At 37.3% G+C, this 21,798-nt stretch overlaps 1 protein-coding gene across 2 annotated transcripts in view; it reads left to right on the forward strand.

The window, feature by feature from the left end:
- Positions 1-21,798, forward strand: part of prkcq (protein kinase C, theta) — a 108,919-nt gene that overhangs the window by 19,727 nt on the left and 67,394 nt on the right. For both annotated transcript variants that reach the window (XM_039761327.1, XM_039761328.1), the window contains exons 2-3: positions 16,022-16,198; positions 16,304-16,439. In XM_039761327.1, the coding sequence (XP_039617261.1) occupies positions 16,322-16,439 (118 nt within the window). In that variant the 5' untranslated portion in view covers positions 16,022-16,198; positions 16,304-16,321. The remainder of the gene's footprint in view (positions 1-16,021; positions 16,199-16,303; positions 16,440-21,798) is intronic.

The raw sequence follows: 21,798 nt of genomic DNA on the forward strand, positions 1-21,798 counted from the left end.
AGAAATAAGAATGTTGAGATGGATGTGTGGAGTTAAAAAAATGACAGAATAAGAGAATAAGAACAAGTACAACAGAAATAGAGATATATCTAAGTACTGGAAAGTAGGTTGAAGTAGTATGGACATGGGATGAAGAGAAATAATGAATATGTGGGCAAATTAACAATGGGATTGAAGATACAGGAGAAAAGAAAGTGAGGGAGGCCATAAGAGAGGTGGATAGAAAAAGTAGAAGATCTGAAGGAAAAGGGCTTGACTGTTCAGGAGGTACAGGACTGAACTGTATGCAGAAGGTTGATCAAGCATACCAACCCCAGATAAAAGTGGGAAAAGATAAAGCGGAAGTAAAAGAAGAAGGAGACGTAGAAGAAGTGGCAAATGGTGTGCTTCTAATAAAATATATACAAGGTTGACGTCCGAGATTCAATCCCTGCAAGGGGAAGCAAAGGTGCATACATCTGATGAACCCCAAATATGGTGAAACACGTGTCATGTACTCTTTGTATTATTTGGCAAGTAATACATAGCATGCCTATGATTTGCTTCTTGCAACTGAGAAGATGTGGCAGGTGTCTGCCGGCTGGCTGACTAACCATACGCGTTACTTGGTATGTAGCCACCCAAATATCAGATTATGATCAGACCTAGGCATACAGTTAGGTCCACAAATATTTGGACAGAGACAACGTTTTTCTAATTTTGGTTCTGTACATTACTATAATGAATTTTAAATGAAACAACTCAGATGCAGTTGAAAATATCCATCCATTATCTAACCCGCTATATCCTAACTGTCTGCTGGAGCCACTCCCAGCCAACACAGGGTGCAAACCCCAGGCAGGGCGCCAGCCCTCCGCAGGGTTTGCGCACACACACCAAGGACAATTTAGGATCGCAAATGCACCTAACCAGCATGTCTTTGGACTGTGGGAGGAAACCCACGCAGACACGGTGAGAACATGCAAACTCCACACAGGGAGGACCCGGAAAAAGAACCCGGGTCTCCTAACTGTGAGGCAGCAGCACTACCCACTGCGCCACCCTTGTGAAAATATGAATTGCAAAATATAAATTCAATGTAAATGATATTGTCACAGGAGGTGAAAAGGACAAGGCTGCACAGCTTTCACCATTTGCACCATCTAAATGAATAACTAAAGTAAGAAAACATTGCTGTATAATTGGAAATGCAAAAATGCCATGTCAGCTATGGTGTTTTAACACATAGTATATTCATAGACTACAATGCTCATCTAGACTCTGTTTACTGTTTTGGTATGTAGTGATGGAAAATGACAGAAAGATATTGTAGCAGACAAAAGCACTTCTCAAACGCATGGAGCCAAGAAGCTGTCTCTTCTGCTGCAGTGCTCATTAAAATATACAAATTAATCATTAAGCTTCAGTTACCTTATTCTACTGAGCTCCTGAACTGATACAAGCAATTTTAGCTTTTTATTTTCTCTCAATGTCATACTTTTTGTTCAGTTTTTTTTTTTTTGCTCTCTCCCTATCCCCCCGTGGTTTAGAGTGCACAGACAGGAGGAACTGAAGAAGCACTTTGTGCATAGTTTTTGCAGTGGTGGATTTTGCTGTGTTTCACTAAAAACTTTTTAACAACTTGTTCCCAGATGTGCATTCTCATTTGAGAATCACGTCTAGCCCCACAAGTATAGCAATTCAGACAGCTAGGATATTAAGTAAGTACCAGCTGTTATTGATTTGATTTTGCTTTCACTTTAAAAATGTAAAATATTTTTATGTAAAGGAAATTGAACATAATTATACTTAAGAAAATAAATAATCACATTGATAGCAATCTTTTAAGTAGGGTGGTAGATTTCTGATGAAAATCACATGGTTTCATCTGAAACAGAAGAGGATTCTGACACTCCAGTTGCTTGATTTAAGCGGAATTATTTTTAGCTTTTGGACAAACTTTATATTCAGTAATTTATGTAAATGTATTAAACTGCAAAGAATAGCCTAGTTCAGTTTGTACGTGTTTACATAATGTACATATATAATCTATACTCAGCAAAAAAAGAAATGTCCCTTTTTCAGGACTGTGTATTTCAACAATAATGTTTTAAAAATCCAAATAACTTTACAGATCTTCATTGTAAAGGGTTTAAACAATGTTTTCCATGCATGTTCAATTAACCATAATCAATTAATTAACATGCACCTGTGGAATGGTCGTTAAGACCTTAACAGCTTACAGAAAGTAGGCATTTAAGGTCACAGTTCTAAAAACGCAGGACACTAAAGAGACTTGTCTACCGACTGTGAAAAACACCCAAAGAAAGATGCCCAGGGTCCCTGCTCATCTGCGTGAACGTGCATTAGGCATGCTGCAGGGAGGCATGAGGACTGCTGATGTGGCTAGGGCAATAAATTGCCATGTCCACACTGTGAGACGCCTAAGACAGCGCTACAGGGAGACAGGAAGGACAGCTGATCATCCTCGCAGTGGAAGACGACGTGTAACAACACCTGCACAGGATCGGTACATCCGAATATCACACCTGCGTGACAGGTACAGGATGGCCACAACAACTGCCCGAGTCACACCAGGAACACACAATCCCTCCATCAGTGCTCAGACTGTCCGCAATCGGCTGAGAGAGGCTGGACTGAGGGCTTGTAGGCCTGTTGTAAGGCAGGTCCTTACCAGACATCACCAGCAACAATGCCGCCTATGGGCACAAACCCACCTTCGCTGGACCAGACAGGAGTGGCAAAAAGTGCTCTTCACTGATGAGCCACGGTTTTGTCTCACCAGGGGTGATGGACGGATTTGTGTTTATCGTCGAAGGAATTGAGCACGTCTGGGACCTGTTGGATCGCAGGGTGAGGGGCTAGGGCCATTCCCCCCAGAAATGTCCAGGAACTTGCAGGTGCCTTGGTGGAAGAGTGGGGTAACATCTCACAGCAAGAACTGACAAATCTGGTCCAGTCCATGAGGAGGAGATGCACTGCAGTACTTCAAGCAGCTGGTGGCCACACCAGATACTGACTGGTACTTTTGATTGAGCCTCCCTTCATTCAGGGACACATTGTGAAACATTTTTAGTTTATGTCTTATGGTGTTGACTCTTTTAGTGTTCATACAAATATTTACACATTTAGTTTACTGAAAGTAAAAACAGTTGAAAGTCAGAGGACGTTTCTTTTTTTGCTGAGTATAGTTTAATACATTCTTTAGCACAGACATATTGCGTTTCTATTAATTGCTTTTTGCCTTTTCTTTGAATAACTTTAATGCATGACTTGTAGAGGAGACTGGAAATTTGAATCTGCAAAATTCATCTAAAGTTTTTCAGATTTCAAACATTTTGTTAGATACAATTCTTCAATTAATATAATAATGCTTTCAATGCTATTTAAGTTCTTTAGAGAGGTACAAGGGTATAGTTTTGTTTTTGTTTCTGCTTATCATAGAGCTAATCACAGGATGATGATCGAATGTATCTGTGAAGCATCTGACACATGTAAACCCGGCTCAAAATTTAAAACATTAATGCCTGCAAAACATTCTGTCTGTAAGATCAAATTCAGCCCCCACAGTCCTGCAACTGGACAATGCCTGTTGACATGACCATAGCAGAGTGTGAAACTACTATGTAGTGAATCTCTGCATTGCTGGACCAGGATATGGTGATAGCCACGGTGGATGTATTCTTACGGTAGTGGTGTAATGGTTCTGGGACTATCTTCATAAAATGTATTACATCTTCTCATAACAGGTGGTCCAACATTTAAATACTACATTATACCTGCAATCAAGGGACAATATGTAAAGTCAAATACAAGTTTAATTTATTAATGTTTGATTGAGATGTAAATGCAGTCTTCTCTTTTGTTGTACCCTGCAAATTAGCAAGATCTTAATCCAGTGACAGCAACAGTGAAATGAGCTAAGAAAGGTTTTGCTGCTGTTCAGTCACAATTGAGAGAGTTAGCATGTCTTTGGAACACTTATCTTCTTCTTCTTTTGGCTGTTCCCATTAAGGGTTGCCACAGCAGATCATCTTCCTCCATATGTTTCTGTCCTCTGCATCTTGTTTTGTTACACCCTTCACCTGCATGTCCTCTCTCACCACATCCATAAACCTTCGCTTAGGCCATCCTGATTTCCTCTTGCCAGGCAGCTCTATCCTTAGCATCCTTCTCCCAATATACCCAGCATCTCTCCTCTGCACATGTCCAAACCAACGCAATCTCGCCTCTCTGTCTTTGTCTCCCAACTGTCCAACTTGAGCTGACCTTCTATTGTACTCATTTCTAATTCTGTCCATCCTCGTCACACTCAGTGCAAATCTTAACATCTTTAACTCTGCTACCTCCAGCTCTGTCTCCTGCTTTCTGGTCAGTGCCACCGTCTCCAACCCATATAACATAGCTGGTCTCACTACCGTCCTGTAGACCTTCCCTTTCACTCTTGCTGATACCCGTCTATCACAAATTACTCCTGACACTCTTCTCCACCCATTCCACTCTGCCTGCACTCTTTTTTCACCTCTCTTTCACAATCCCCATTACTCTGTACTGTTGATCCCAAGTATTTAAACTCATCCACCTTCACCAACTTTACTCCCTGCATCCTCACTATTCCACTGACCTCCCTCTCTTTTACACACATGTCTTCTGTTTTGTTCCTACTGACCTTTATTCCTCTCCTCTCTAGAGCATATCTCCATCTCTCCAGGGTCTCCTCAACCTGCTCCCTACTATCACTACAGATCACAATGTCATCAGCAAACATCATAGTCCACGGGGACTCCTGTCTAATCTCGTCTGTCAACCTGTCGATCACCGTTGCAAATAAGAAAGGCTTCAGAGATGATCCCTGATGTAATCCCACCTCCACGTTGAATGCATCCGTCGCTCCTACTGCACTCTTCACCACTGTCACACTTCCCTCGTACATATTCTGTACAACTCTTACATACTTCTTTGCCACTCCCGACTTCCTCATACAATACCACTGCTCCACTCGAGGCACCCTGTCATATGCTTTCTCCATGTCCACAAAGATGTAATGCAACTCCTTCTGGCCTTCTCTAAACTTCATCAACGTCCTCAGAGCAAACATTGCATCTGTGGTGCTCTTTCTATGTTCCTCCCTCTTCTTAAAATACGTATTCACCACAGCCATGTCCATCCTTTTGGTAAAATCCACTATCCTCTGACCTTCTTCATTCATCTCCTTGACACCATACCTACCCATCACCTCCTCATCTCCACTGTTCCCTTCACCAACATGCCCATTGAAATCTGCTCCAATCACCACTTTCTGTCCCTTGGGTACACTGTTCATCGCTTCATCCAACTCACTTCAAAAATCTTCTCACCCATTGCACACCCAACTTGCAGTGCATATGCACTAACAACATTCATCATCACACCTCCAATCCCAGCTTCATAATCATTACTCTGTCTGCAACTTGCCTGACTGCTTCCAGAGCACTGACTTGATTATTGTATGAGGTATAAATGCACAGAAGGATGGAATGGTGGATGACTTCTTGACGGGGCGGGGTGCTTTAATGGAAAGACAGCAAGAGTGGAGAAACAGCTCTGACAGGACACACTACAATCTTAATCCTGGTTGGGAACAAAGAATATTGGATGGACGGTGGGAAGGTAGATTAAATGTGGTCTGTATGAAAAAGGCTCATGATTTAAGATGCATGTGGTAAAGTCTGCATGGGTGCTGGCAATGATTGGGAAAAAAAAATTTGGTTGAGTTTAAGCTGAACAGTATAGATTGTATGTCATGTATTCTAATATTTAAAGGTGAACCTTAGCTAGACTTACAGCTAGCATTCTATTTCTGCCACTTTGATTTGTTATCATTAAGTACCATAAGATCTATCAACCACTGAAGCAAATACCAGTCATTTGTGAAAACAATAGCTCTCATTCTAGCACTTTAAGCCTTATAATGAATCTGAAATGATGATGCAAGTCCTCAGCCTTGTGTCACGATACCTTCATTTAAATGCCACAGCCCTCAGTGTTGTATGTGTGCTATAGTATTACTATAGTAAGGTACTGTTTGGGTGGCACGGTGGCGCAGTGAGTAGCGCTGCTGTCTCACAGTTAGGAGACCCGGGTTCACTTCTCTGATCCTCCCTGCGTGGAGTTTGCATGTTCTCCCCATGACTGCCTGGGTTTCCTTCCAAAGACATGCAAGTTAGGCGCATTGGCGTTTCTAAATTGTCCCTAGTGTTGTGTGCTTGGTGTGTGGGTGTGTGTGTCCTGCGGTGGGCTGGCGCCCTGCCCAGGATTTGTTCCCTGCCTTGAGCCCTGTGTTGGCTGGGATTGGCTCCAGCAGTCCCCCATGACCCTGTAGTTATGATATAGCGGGTTGGATAATGGAAGAATGGATGATACTGTTTGATGATTGCAACATATATTTATAAATATAAATAATATATATATAATCCACCATATAGCATAATACTATAATAGAAAAGTATAATAGAATAGTATAACTTCTTGTGACCAAGAGATGTGTCTTTCCCATGAAACCTCTTGGTACTTAAATAAGTAATTTCTGATACATCATCAGAAACCTTCTAGTTTATTTTGAACATTTGTGTCTCTGCAATACAATATAGTAGCTGTGTCGTTATGCTTCAAAAATTAACAATGCTTTAATCAAATAGGGGTATATTCTAGATTACGACTAAACAAGAATTCCAGTCTTAGGTGAATTTGCCAATGGTTATTATGGTCTAATTACCCCTCATTTTGTTAAGCACCTGTTTAAAGTAGATAAAAGCTAATAGATTATTGTTGCTCTCTATGGAACAGCAAATATGCAATTCAGAGCTGCCATGCTCCAGTGGGAGAACCTTATCAATATTAATCTTCTTATTCAGTATCTTGATGATTGTGTTATTCGCTGACCTTCTAAATGAAAGGAAAAATGATTATATAATCTTGCTTTGGGATTATTGGGCAGCCATCTAGGGACATTTCACTGAAGGTGTGAAAGAATTTCAGGCCAGCTGTGTATTCGCAGGTAGTATTTTACTTGTAATTTTCTGGTATACTGACCATACTTTTATTTAGTTTTTTACATAGAAAAAATATTTCAAAGAAAAAAGAAATTATACACATATAAACCTCCATTTACTGTATGTATTGCTTTTGATTTTTGAATAACCAATCTTTGTTTTGTAGTGATTCTGTCCACCTCCAAGGTTGAAAAAACATATAATTCTATTTGTTAATCACACCTGGCATGCTACTTTGTTGTTGCATTGCTAAGCTGAGTTGCATTGCTTTATTTGAGTTTGTGTTTCTACAGTTTTTGATTCATTGCTCATATTTGCTTCTTGAAGTTTAGTTTCAGCTGCTATTAATAAATGAGTTAAACATTTTTTACATCTTTTTTTTATTAGATCATTAATGTTCTTCTTTTTTCATGTTTATGAGAGTGGTACATTGGTGTAAGTGTATGTGTGTGCTCATATGTTTTTGTTTAAGTGGTACAACAGGTTTAAAGAAATTTAAATCATTATAAGCAGAGATCCTACTCTAGGAGAGGTGGAAATGTGTTATTGTTTAGTCAAGCTAGGGGGCTTTGCCTCCTGCTCGCTTCGCTTGCCAACCCCCCCAGCTTGCACTACACACCAGCTACTTCGTATCTCTGCCGCTCACATATGTGGATTTCACTTTCACTAAACAACAAATCTTTTAATTCTCATGGATACGCCTCTTCATTGGGAAGAAACACTACTTTTCCCTGATGGCAACAAAAATTAGACAATCTACAAGTCTCTGACTTGAAGTTTAAATCCGAACAATATATTCAATCTTTTCACTGTTCTATTATTTCCTTTATAATTTCCTTTTGTTTGTGCTAATGCAATCTTTACTATCATTTTTTTGAGACTTTTGAATTTTAGTACTTTCATTATCTCTAACAGTGCTCTACATGTGTATCGCACCAACGTTTTTGAATTCTTTACGACATTCTATTTTGTCATCTACTTTATTTCCGGCCCCGGGTGTGGTTAAATCTCTTGGTACAAAGTCTTGTCTCGTGGGACATGAAAATATCTCTCTGAAAAAGTCACGTCTTGTCCCAGGCTAAAAAGTCTTGTCTCGTCCCAGGATTTTTTCATTATAATAGAGAGACATTAATAAACAGTAATGCAAAAAGAGGGGCTAATTTGCAAAACATGGCAATGGGCTTAATGTAATTAAAATATTTAATTACTGAGGCACTACTCTGGCAAGGTAACACAGTATCTTTTTTCTGTCAACTAAACAATCCTATAAATATTGAATTTGTTGCATTTTCATTTAAAATATAATAAAGGGTAAATTAAAAATAAATTATATTCTGCCCTAAATATTAATAATTAGGGCTTGCTCCTTGTCAGAATTGCTGTAAATGTGTTCATGAAAGCAGCCCTCCAGGAAGACTACATATGTGACAGATGTTTGCTTAACAGGAGATCATTGGACTAAACTGAAATGACTGCTACTCATTACAAAAGAAAGAATTTACTATAGTAAAGGATCTAATGAGACAACCTCCTAGCCAGAGGAAGGTGGACGCTATTGTCACTTCCATATCAGAATAAATAGTACAGAGAAAGGTAAGCCTTTAGTTCTCCAAGACTTATACTACATAACTACTCAAAACCTCAGGAAAGGAACAGATTCAGATTCATTAACTGTGACATTTTTATTCCTCCACTAGTCCTTTGTAAATTGAAGACATCATAATGTTAAATGTGGCTCAGATCTTGTAAGATGTTTGGAAGTCATTTGAATCCATTTTTAGAATGATTATGTATGCCAGCTTGCCTTTTTTCCAGAGAGCATCTTGCTGCCATCTCTTCCCCAGCTAAACAATGTAAATTCACCCAGCCATCCATGTGATCTAAAAGAAAGTGGGAGTCATCAGACTAGGCCACCTTCTTTATTTGCTCCAATTCTGGTGCTTATGTGGCCATTGTAGGCATTTTTGACAGTGCACAGGGGTCAACATAGAACCTCCGACCAGTCTGTGGCCACACAGCCCCATACGCAGCAAGCTGCGATTCACTGTGTGTTCAGACACTTTTTTTTTCAGTGATTTGTGCAGCAAAAGCTTTTATGGAATCAGACCAGAATGACTAGCCTTTACTCTCCACACGCATCAATAAGCCTTTGCTGCCCATGACTGTGTCATCGGTTGTGCTTCCTTGGACCACTTTTTGTAAGTACTAACCATTGCATAAAAGGAACACTCCACACAATGTGCTGTTTTGGAGATGCTGTGACCCAGCTGTCTAGCCATCACAGTTTGGCCCTTGGCAAAGTCACTCAGTCTTACACTTGCCCATTTTTACTGCTTCCAACACATCACCTTCAATAACGGAGTGTTCACTTGCTGCCTAATGTATCCGACCAGGTGCGATTGTAACAAGATAATCAATGTTATTCACTTTACCTGTCAGTGAAATTAATGTTTTGGCTGATCGATGCATATACAATATATATATAGACAATTTTTTTTCCTCCTTTTTTTTTATTTATTTTATTAATTTTATTACAATCCATACATAGCAATCAAGTTTTTACAAAAAAAAGAATTATGTTAAGAACAGATCGATCCCCACCCCTGAGAGAGAGAGCAAGCCAAACAGTGTAAGGTTTGTAAACATACCTAAATTAATAAATTCTCTGTGCTTTATGAACTTATTTTAAAATATTACTGATTAGATCCTGCCATGGTTTGAAAAAAGTCTGTACAGATCCTCTAACTGAGTATTTGATTTTTTCCAATTTCAAATAATATAACACATCAGTTTCCCACTGACTTAAAGAGGAGAGTTTGGGTTCTTCCAGTTTATCAGAATAAGTCTGCGTGCCAAGAGTGTAGTGAATGCAATCACAATTTGTTTGTCTTTCTCCACTTTAAGCCCTCTGGAAGAACCCCAAACACAGCTGTTAATGGGTTAGGAGGGATTGTGAGTCCAAGGCTGTCTGAGAGGTAATTAAAATTTTTGTCCAGAATAATGTTAATTTGGTGCAGGCCCAGAACATGTGACCTAGTGAGGCTGGGGCTTGGTTGCAACGTTCGCAGGTTGGATCATGCCCTGGAAAAATTTGGAGAGTTTTAGTCGAGACAGATGTGCTCGATATATAATTTTAAGTTGTATAATTGTATGCTTTGCGCATATGGAGCTTGAGTGAATTCTCTGCATTGCTACTTTCCACTCCTTTTCTGATATATTAATTGAGAGATCATTTTCCCAGTGTCCTCTTGGATCTTTGAAAGGAAGGGATTGTAAAATGATTTTATATATTGTAGAGATGGAGTCTAATCCTTGAAATTGAGCAATATTTTTCCAGCGTGGATGAGGGTGCAAGATGAGGAAAATCTGGAAGGTTCTGTTTAACAAAGTTCCTGATTTGAAGATAGTGAAAGAAATGTGTAGCTGGAATGTTAAATTTGGAATGTAATTGTTCATAGGATGCAAAGGCGTTGTCTATATAAAGATCTCTAAGCAAGTTAATTCCAAATTTTTCCAGATATTAAAACTGCATATGTTTGTGAAGGTTGAAAGAGGTGGTTCTCTTGCAGGGTGCCACAGATAGAAGCTTCTCCGTCTTAAAATGCTTTCTACATTGGTTCCAGATTCTAAGTGAGTGGAGCACAATTGGGTTATTAGTGTATTGCCGATACGTGTGTTTATTGGAGCACAGAGCAAGGAATACAAAGAAGTACTGCAGGATTTTACTTCTATTGTGGTCCATGCCTGTGTATGTTCTTCTATTTGTGTCCAGGTTCTTATCGCCTGTATATTTGCTGCCCAGTAATAAAACTGGAAGTTAGGTAGAGCCATGCCGCCTTCTGCCTTTTGTCTTTGTAGGGTCGCTCTTTTGATGCGTGGATGTTTAGAATTCCAAATAAATGAGGTTATTGTTGAATCTAATTGCTTAAAGAACGATTTATTAATGTATATTGGTATGTTTTGAAATAAAAAGGAGCTTAGGAAGAATATTCATCTTAACAGTGTTAATTCTTCCAGCTAGTGTGAGATGAAGGGTTGACCATCTATGCAAGTCTTGTTTAATTTTTTCCATGCAGACGACAAATTTTGTTGATAAAGAGCTTTATGTTTACTTGTGATGTTTACCCAGGTATTTAAACTGTTCTGCAATGATAAAAGGTAGGGTGTCTAATCTAATATATACTTGAGAATTCACTGGAAAGAGTACACTTTTATTCAGATTAATTCTGAGACCAGAGAGCTTTTGAAATTTTCTGGGTCCGAAATATACAGTACCATATCATCTGCATATAATGAGATTTTCTGTTCCAGTCCTTCTCTGCTAATCCCCTTTATCTGATCAGTATTTCGACAATGTATTGCCAGTGGTTCAATGGCAATTGCAAACAGCAGTGGTGACAAGGGCATCCTTGTCTTGTGCCACGTTCTAGTTTAAAGTAGTCTGAGCAAATGTTATTGATGCAAACTGAAGCTTCTGGGTTAGTATACAGTAATTTAATCCATGCACAAATGTTGGGCCAAACCCAAACTTCTCCAAAATAGTAAAAGGTATTTCCATTCAATCATGTCGAATGCTTTTTCTGCATCCAATGATAATAATATTTCTGGGGTGTTTGATTTAGTTGGTGAGTATATTACATTAAACAGGCGTCGAAGATTTGAAGATAAGTGTCGGCCCCTAATAAATCCAGTTTGGTCTTGTGATATTACGAGGGAGCACTTTCTCCATCCTTCTAGCTATGATTTTAGAGAGTATTTTAACGTCGTTATTCAGAAGTGAAATTGGTCTGTATGATGCACATTGTAATAAGTCCTTATTTTGTTTTGGAAAGACAGTGATTAGTGCTTGGCGAAAGGTTTGTGGAAGAGATTGGTTATCTCTGGCTTCTGTAAATGTTGCTAATAGGAGGGGAGCTAGCCGAGCGGAGAATTTCTTGTAAAACTCTGCAGGGTAGCCATCAGGGCCTGCTGCTTTTCCACCTTGGAGTGACTTTAGAGCATCTAGTAATTCTGATAATGACAGAGGTTTATCAAGTTCCTCCACACTAAAAGCGTCAATTTGTGGTATCTGTAATGTATCCAGAAATGCATTAGATTGTATATTGTCTTCTTTAAACTCAGTAGTATATAGGGATTTATAGTAGTCTCTGAAAGTGTGCATTATATTTTTGTGTTCGATGATTTTATCTCCGTTCGTGTTAGTGATTACCGAGATTGCGTTGCACACTTCTTGCTTGTGAATTTGTTGAGCTAAAAGCTTATTAGCTTTCTCTCCATGTTCATAATAATGATGTCTGGATTTGTAAATTAGTTGTTCAGTTTCTTTAGTTGTCAAGAGGTTTAATTCTGAATGTAGAGCCTGCCTCCTCTTATGTAGAGTCTCTCTTGGTAGTCTGGCATGTTCTTCATCTATTTTAGTAATTTCGCTTTTTATCTCTGCTACTTTCTTCGCTTGGATTTATTTCTGTGGGAAAGATATGAGATAATCTGTCCTCTTAAGAAGGCCTTAAGAGTTTCCCAGAGTATTCCTGCAGAGATCTCAGGGGATGTATTTGTCTCTAGAAAGAATTTGATTTGTTTGGATATAAATTCAGTACAATTCTCGTCAGCTAATAGAAGCGGTTGAGGCCATCTCTTGGGGTGAGTGTATGGGGCTTAGTAATTTCAGCTCCAAGATCATCGGAGCATGGTCTGAAATAACAATAGCATCGTATTTACAAGATTTAATCTTAGGCAAGAAGTTATTATCTATAAAGAAGTAATCAATCCTTGAGTAGCAATGATGTACTGGTGAGTAGAAAGAATATGTTCTTGAATTTGGGTTTAAAACCTCCAGGGATCTGATAAGTTGTGATCAGTTATAAACTTTGTAATTATCTTTGCGGTGTTAGTTACCGTTCCCCTGTGGAGGAAGTCTTATCTAAAAGTGGATTTAGAACACAATTAAAGTCCCCAGCCATTATAACTTTATGAGTGTTCAGATTGGGAATGGATGCAAATAAATTTTGTATAAATTCCTTATCATCAACATTAGGTGCATAAACATTTATCAAAATCATTTTACAGTTAGATAAGTCTCCCATGACCATTACATATCTCCCTTCAGGATCCAATACTACATCTGATGCTACAAATGGTACTGTTCTATGTATGAGAATTCCCACCCCTCTAGTTTTCTTTGTAAAACTAGAATGGAACATTTGGCCAGTCCAGTCTTTTTGCAGCGGAACTGATCCTTGCTTAGTAAGTGGGTTTCCTGTAAAAATACTATTTTAGCATTTAGACCTGTTAGGTGAGAAAGTACTTTCTTTCTCTTTAATTCGTGATTCAGGCCTTTAACATTCCAGCTTACGAAGTTAACTGTCCCATCATGGAGACACTGATTCTGAGTTTTTGATGTCATTTATAGTCTTAACTGGAAGTGAAATAGTTTAGGTCTTAATTTCCTATTCCCCAAGAGTTGTTGCCATGCAGCTTATTATTACGTTGATAGTTATAATTATAAAGATTGAGATGATAGATTAGATATAGATCAAGCCTGCTCTCTTTCTCTCCCCCCCTTAACCCCCACCCTCCCTTTTTGCCTCCCCAAGTGAGGCTAAAACCCACTTCACGCAGTCCCAGTCCTCTGACATACCCAGAGACAGAGCACGTCCAAAGCACAACAAGCCCCCATGCAGTGGCGCTTTAGGTTAAAAGATAGAGATATCTGTTACCAATATAGTCTTTAAAAGAAAAAAAAAAAAACTTTTGCACTTAAGATATATATATAGTCTTCAGCAATTTTAGTGCATTAAGATGATACACCCAGATATTAAACCTGGGTGATGGTGTTAAAGATGTGTCCAAAATAAGCATAACAAGTCTTAATGCAGTAATAGCAATAACAGTAAACCAAGGGTATGATATATATATAGACAATTTTTTATGGTAAAGATAAAAATAGATTCTTATTGGGGAAATAAATGGAAATAATAATAATAAAGTAGATAAATACAGGGTAATTAAAAAGTTGCTAAAATCGTTACCTATCAGTAACATAAATGATGATGTAATATAATAATTTATTTGATGGCAACAAAAGAGTGGAAAGAAAACATTCTAAGAAACCAAATACTGGAGAAAATAAACCTCAGGGGGTTCACAGTCTTTACTAGCTCAGCTTCATTCTACATTTACGTTATCCATGTCATTGTTTGCTGTGAAATCATTGCCAGCCTGATGTCGGTGTCATTCTGAATGTGTTGCCCTTCAAGCTGATGACACATGGGAAGTATTAACAGAATCCTGGAAAAGAAAATGGCTACCCATTAGGACTGTCAGATTAACTAAAAATCAAGACTTCAGTACTCATATAAACAACAAGCATATATTTAAATACACTGAGTGTTAGATATATATGTTTGTAATGTGTTTATATAATATTTGTATTTTTTTATTGGTATGAGCATATTAACTTTTTTGATAGTGCTTATGACTCATGCATAGTAGCTTAACAGAAGCAGGTGAAAAATTCATCATTCAAAACAACAAACCTGCAAATTATGCCTGTTTCCACTGTATTTCATCTTTCAGCATCAATACCTGCCTTCTTGTCATTTTTGGCAGTACAGAAAAAAGACAGTCTTCTCATCCTCAAACATTGCTGTGTATAGGTGTGGAGATAAAGTAGAATTCACCCAGCCTCATGAGTTAATTAAGAAGCTAGTTTTCTTTCATTAATTTACTGGTTCATAATTCTGACTTAACTACCTGACCCAGTAAAAAATCCACATTGACTAGTAGAAAGGTGTAATTGGATCCTAGGAGACATGCTTTCGCTTTCTGAAGTTGAGCCTGGTGCCTGATAAATCTATTTTTCAGTTATTGGTTTCTTATTCACACAATGATGCTCAAAATGAACTCATCTTTCTCACTGGTGAATTAAAAAATGAATGGATGTCCATCTCTGCAGTGCAAGTGATATAAATCTTGATTTAAATGGGTAGATAAACATTCTAAAGATTATTTCATGTAGTTATCTTAATGTTGTCTCTTACAGATTTGGATCATTAAAGACTTTAATTTGGTTTCTTGGTAAAACAGTTTACAGAGAAATTAAAATTCAATTTCTGTTCATTCAATCAAAAAATATAAGGTATATTTTGAAATGAATAGTTTGGTGCTTATTGCTACTGTTAGCTTACCATCACATTTGCAAAAATCAGAACAAAAGTAGTGTTCCCTTTTTATAAAACTTAACTATCACCAACAATTACTATTCAGTTGTGCGTACATTCTTAGAAGGAAAAATTTTATTTGAATCCTGTTACACCAAAATAACATTTATATCCACTAGTACAATCATGTTACTGTGTGGTTTGACCACTGAGTTGAGAACAATGCTATATGTGCTTTTATACTTTCTTGAAAATTGAAAAATGGGCTAGCAATTATAAGTGGTTGCAGTATTAATTCATAGGACAGATCATACAGCCAATAAATTAATCAATCAATGAATAAATAAATAAATGTAATCATTAATAAAAATAATGCATTCAATTTATCAATATAATGTCCCTTTTTGGCTTGCCATATGGAATTAATTAAAATAGGTGAAAGTAAATTCAAGCATGTCTGTGCTTTCATTTGTCTGTATTCAACTTTTGCCAGAAGTGCCATTAGAAGCTGACAACATTATACCATGAATGTTTTAATCCTGTTCTATATACTGGTTAGGTGAAATGGTTGTCGTCTCCAAAGGCAGCAAGCTAAAGAAAGGAGTCAGTCCTGAAGTACTGAAAGCTGTTTTGCACTAGCTCCTAAAATAGCGATCAGTGACTGACTGGTGTCAAGTTTAACTTACTTTAAATAACCTGTGTTCTGTGTAATTGTAATAAACTAACGAGATAGTCAGGGGACATTATGAATGTTTTGCCAAGCTAGTTTTCATGTCATTATTTAGATTTGCACTTTAAAATATGAAATGTAATTTTTGTTTCTTAAAACAGGTGCAGGATCATCACCTCTTGTGACTCGCAACCACATTTCCTTTCTCTCTGTAGCTGGGCATTTGACAAGATCTGCTTCTAGAGTCATTAGGCATATCTTTCTCATACTTTTTACCCAGCTCTGCCTACCATTGTGTCACCATACTGAAAGGAAACTGACTGTCACAGTCAGTAGTGGTGAGTATTTTTTTCCACATTGGGATTTCTAGTCACAGATAGCAAGTAATTTAAGCCTAAACTCTTTCCTGACTTTAAATTTTGGTGTTGCTGACTTTTGCACAGGGCAAATAAGCAGCAGAAATGTCTCCCTTTCTGCGGATTGGCTTCTCAAACTTTGATGGAGGGCCATATCTACAGTTGCAGAATGAGTTAATCAACCCTTACTGTGCTGTATATGTGAAAGAAACAGTTGATACAGGTAAGATTGATTATTCATTACTTTATTAAATTTTATGTCTAAGTTTATGTTCATATTTGTGGGTATACTGCTGTGTATGTTGTTACTACTGGAGTGTGCATGCTATCAAAAGCATTATGGTCAAGCCTGCGTTCTTTCTCTTACAAAATAATATACCAGCTACAATTTAAGTTTTAAAAATAAATTTTAATGCATGTTATCACACATTGTATTTTAAAAATCAGATAATGCTTTTCAAAGGACTGATTTGGGATGTTTGTGTTTTTGTAGTTTGTGTCCCAGTGTTCATACCTTTGTTTTATTTAATGGATGTCGGTTTCCTTCCACTGTAAAGTCTTGCTGTCACTGTGACTCTAGACTGCCCCTGTGTGGATGTGTATGTGTACTGTAGTGGATGGGTATTTTATCTACAGCCAAATCCTGTCATGTGTCTGTTGCTAGGTGAGCCTGTAGATCCATGACCCAGTAACCTAGTAAATACATGCTTTAAAAATATATGTCAAAAAATAATTTCACCCATGTATGAAAACTGGAATACTAAACAGGAAACATGTGAGTGAGAAATTATACTAAAACCATAACAAAGGAACATTGTATTGCCTCAAAATGTGATTACATATAGGGGCCTGTGGGTATTTATGAAATCTCAGGGTGGATGACACATGTAACTAGTACAATATACGTACTATATATACTGTATAGGGAAAGTAAAAATGGCAGTTCAAGGAGAATAGGACAGGTCTCTCCTCACTCATTGAATCATTTAAACATGGTAAACTGTTCTGTCAGTTGTTTTTTGTGAATCCCTCCATTAGAGCAACCGTGTGTACTTAGGCATTTTTGCCTTTAAAAATGCCATCAGGATCGCATGGGGTGACAAAATATCTTTGACGTATAGTCATTTATATAGAACTAGCTGTGGAAGCCCATGCTGTAAAAAGCCTGGGGTCCTAGAAACTATTGAAATCGTCAGAAAAAAAATTGAAATGTAGAGATGTTAAGTAATTGAAAGGAACTACTCTGGGCATCTCTCTCCTAGGAGGTTTCGTTTTGCTGACTGGCTCGCATCACTTCTGAATTAGCGGCTAAGCGACTTTGTCTTTCTTCAGAGGTTTTGTTTTGCTAATGTGCTCACCTCGCTTGTGTATTAGCAACGGGAAGAAAAGTAAAAGGGATACCGTTTTGCTGACGTGCTAGCCTTGCTTGTGTATTAGCGGCTAAGTGAGTTTCTGTTTCCTCGGAGGTGGAGCCCTTACCCCCAACTCCACCTCTCACTTCTGGGCCGGACAGACAGACATAAACACTTCCACATTTAGACCTTTATATATAAGATATCTAGAGTTTCTAGAGTAAAATCTACTGGAGGAATTTTGATCAAAATCAAATAACTATGCAGCTATAGATGCAATGGATTAGGTGATTTGTTTTTGAGTTGTTATTGTATATTTTTAGACTTACAACTGGACTCATAGATATATGGATACACATGGCATGGACTATTATAATTCTCTAATGATGTTCTGTACCCCATCAAAACTCCTCCAGAAGAAGGGTGTTTGTAAGACTGAAGGTGATATCCCACACATGCTCTATCAAGTCTGGGGTCACAGTTGGTTAGAGAGCGCATGGCAGGAACAAATCCTGGGCAGGGTGCCAGCCCAGCGCAGGACACACACACACATCCCACACACCAGTGACAATTTGGAATCACCAATGCACCTAACTTGCATGTCTTTGGACTGTGGGAGGAAACCGGAGCACCCGGAGGAAACCCAAACAGACACGGGGAGAACATGCAAACTCCACACAGGGAGGACCCAGGAAGCGAACCTAGGCCTCCTTACTGTGAGTCAGCAGCACACCACTGCACCACCATGCTGCCCCTTTCATAGCTATTGAAGGAACATTTATATGACATTAAAATTTAAAAGCATTCACACAGTTACTGTTAATCAAATGATCTTTTGAAGGAGCTGAAGATTTCTGGAAGACAAATTGCACTTTTCCCTAGTAGAGGAGACCAATAATAGTTTTCATAACCTAATGTTTCTGTACACATATTTGTTAAAGCAAATGATAAAATTACATATATGTGTAAATTTCTAAAGTCTGTTCAGAATTTCACTTTATTTGCAGATATTGTGTGTGCAGTGTAAAGGAACAGCCCGTGATATCTGATTCATATATAGAAATTCATATTTTTACTTAATGCCACTATTATAATAACTTATTTGAAAGTGTCTTTTCAAAGAGTAAGTATAAAAGAATAAAGTTTGTTATCTGCTCTGATACATTTGCATATTTCATTAACAACATAAGAAGTTATACTCCACAGAAGTAGTAGATTTTTTTTTTATTGAAACACTGGTTTATTAAAAACATGAATCTGTAAGTTATTGTCCAATTTTAGGTATATTCTATTATCAGAACAAATCTATTTCTAAGGTATAAATGTCAGACAGTTCCCAGTGTTGCATTCTTTGTTTTTGAAACTAAAGTCATCATCATCATAATCATTATGTGCCACATCTTAAGATGCAAGTGATCATGGTCTTCCATCTTTCTGTATTCTGAGAAGTTCTAATAAGTGCTTAAAAACTTTTCCTGTCCACCTCTGGATGAAACTTGAATTTCATGTACTGTTGGCCACAAATTCTCCTTCCATCAATTTTTCCTGCCATTGCAAGATCAAGCTTCCTTTTCCACAGTATATGCCCATGAAACACAGCTTCAGTTCACATTTTAGTACATTCAAGTATCTTTCTTTAACAACTTTATCTAATATTTATTAGAGCTTTTTTTAGAAGAAGCTATCAGCACTGTGTTCTCTATATTTGACAGATTATTCAAATTGTATCCACCAGTTATCAAGCTTGGGATACACTAGTGTCTTATAGAATCTTCTTGCTGTAAGAGTTGAATGGATCTGGAGAGAAAAAACAACCTTATCTGATTCCTCTCTTAATTGGAATAAAATCTTTTGTCTCATTTCTAACTCCTGCTCTTTGTTTCCAGAACAGATTCCTGATAGTGTTCCATCAATATTCAGATATTAAAGGATTTGTATAAGCTGTTCATGTCTCACTTTATAAAAAATTTTGTATAATTGATGAAACATAGGTAAATAAATCTCTCTGGACCTCCATGGCATGTTCACAAATCATTCTAAGGACGAAAATAATTAATTAATTTCATGTTCCACTGTCTTCAGTTAAGCAAGATTGATGTTACATAATTTTTGGTTTCATGCTTTTCCTTGTTCTTACTATTATGATTCATAGTGGGACTTTGGCAACATGACTCATTAGAGTAATTGTACAATGCAACATACATTCAGTGGCTCCGGGATTTTTCAGCAGTGCAGTAAATATTGACTTACACATTTTTGCAAGTATTTCCCTGCTATCATATACAGTATTTCATACAGCAGTTCTGTCAACCTTTGAATTGCAAATTTATAGTAACTGAATCATTTCTATAGTGTTTACATCTGACCCTAATGCTTTATTCTTTTTCATTCTTCCCACTGCTCCTTTGACTTCTGACTGTATAATCGGTGAGCCATCCAACCTTTTAGTAATTATTGCTTTGTCTTTTATTGCATCTTCAAGCAAGTCATCAATGTATTTAGACCAGTCTGTCCTCTTTTTCCATGAGTATCATTGTATGTCTTGTTTTCAAGTATTTAGTAGATTTACAAGAATTTGTTCAGGGATTTCACTTTCTTGTGCATATCACCAGAGGTTTTCAGGTTCTCTACCTCCTTGCATTTTCCATTTATCTTTCTTACATTTTCACTTAATCTCTTTATTCAACGGTTTGCTTCTGGTGTAAATTTTAAATATTATTTTGCTTAAAACCTATTTGTTTAATATTTATGTTCCTCGTGTTTTATATGTGAAACCCTAAGAGGCAGGGTAATCATGATATCAATGCTGAAAGACCACTCTCAGTCATTATATTGAGGCTGTAAATTTAGATCCCTCAGAATCTCATTGTAGTTTTTGGAGTCTGTGCATTTTTTGCTGGATGAATGAAAAAGTCAGTGCGAGAGGAAAGTGCAACTGAAGTTGTCTTCACTCCTGCCTGCCTTCAACAAAATACATCAAGAAACACTACAAGGTTTAGCTAGCTTTTTTAATCTCAAAAGTTTCCCTCACAAGCATTTTGAGCTGCGTGTAGCTGTTTTCTTATTGATATATTGTACTTTTATGGTACACTAGCTCTGCTACCCATCTAAGATGGGTTGAAATCAAAGTAATCAACATAGACCTCAGAATTAATGTTTGCAATTCACCATCTTTAGAATGTATTTTTTAATACAAGTTGTAATAAAATGCATTGCATTTTCCATTCCAACAGGTGGTACATCACAAACATTTGCAGTAATAAAATGCATCACTTGGAATCATTTGGAATGACAAATTCAATGCATTTTATTAGTACACATTTTGTGATGCGCCATCTGTTTCAATGACAGGGACAGGAATCAAAAGGACATACAGATATACAGACACTTGTCCTTATATTAAGTTGGATTATACAGTACATAGAAAGTTGCTTATGCATTGGGGTATTTTTCTAGTTTGTTGTAATCTGGTCAAAGATTCTACTTAACTATGTGATTTTGCACATGATGCAATTAAATACAAGCTATTTACAGATAATGAGCTGTTTAAAAATGGAAAACATCTTTGGATCAATACATAAAGTTGTGATAGGATGGAAAAGGAGCTACAAAATTACTTTAACTAATTAGTATGCACGCTGGCTTGTTACAGTATAGTATGATTAGGGTGAGTGATAGGGTAAGTAATATGAAATAAATTGAGATACAGTATGTATGTGAACAACAAGTTTAGCTTTATGCGAAGCATACCAGTGTGCTATACACATTATTTTTAAAATAGAAGAGAAAAACACAATCATACAATACTGAACACAAAAGATTTCATGCATGATGTTCATATTGAATTCTATATATGTATCTAAGTTCTCTTTTCAGTGGAATTCCTGCAAAAAAATGTAAAATGCTACCACTGTTGTACCTGAGATTATACATAAAAACATAATAGTGTTATTCAATTTGCTTGAATGCAGTGGCTTCCTGACCAAAGTGGAATCAACTTCCAATCAACTTCTGTTACAAAATTGTAACAACATAACCATTAAAACATTTCAATGTCATTCATCACTTTTTAAAATATTATAAACCATCTGGAAATTCAACATGTTCATAACGTTATATTCTCACTATCACGCTTCCCAGCTATATACATTAATTTTTTAAACATGCTCCTTTTGTTTCCTATAACATGGAACTCCTTGCCTAGATCTGTACCATCATTTATAGTCTCAT

Source organism: Polypterus senegalus, chromosome 8 (assembly GCF_016835505.1).
Source record: "Polypterus senegalus isolate Bchr_013 chromosome 8, ASM1683550v1, whole genome shotgun sequence".
Classification (NCBI taxonomy): Eukaryota; Metazoa; Chordata; class Cladistia; order Polypteriformes; family Polypteridae; genus Polypterus; species Polypterus senegalus.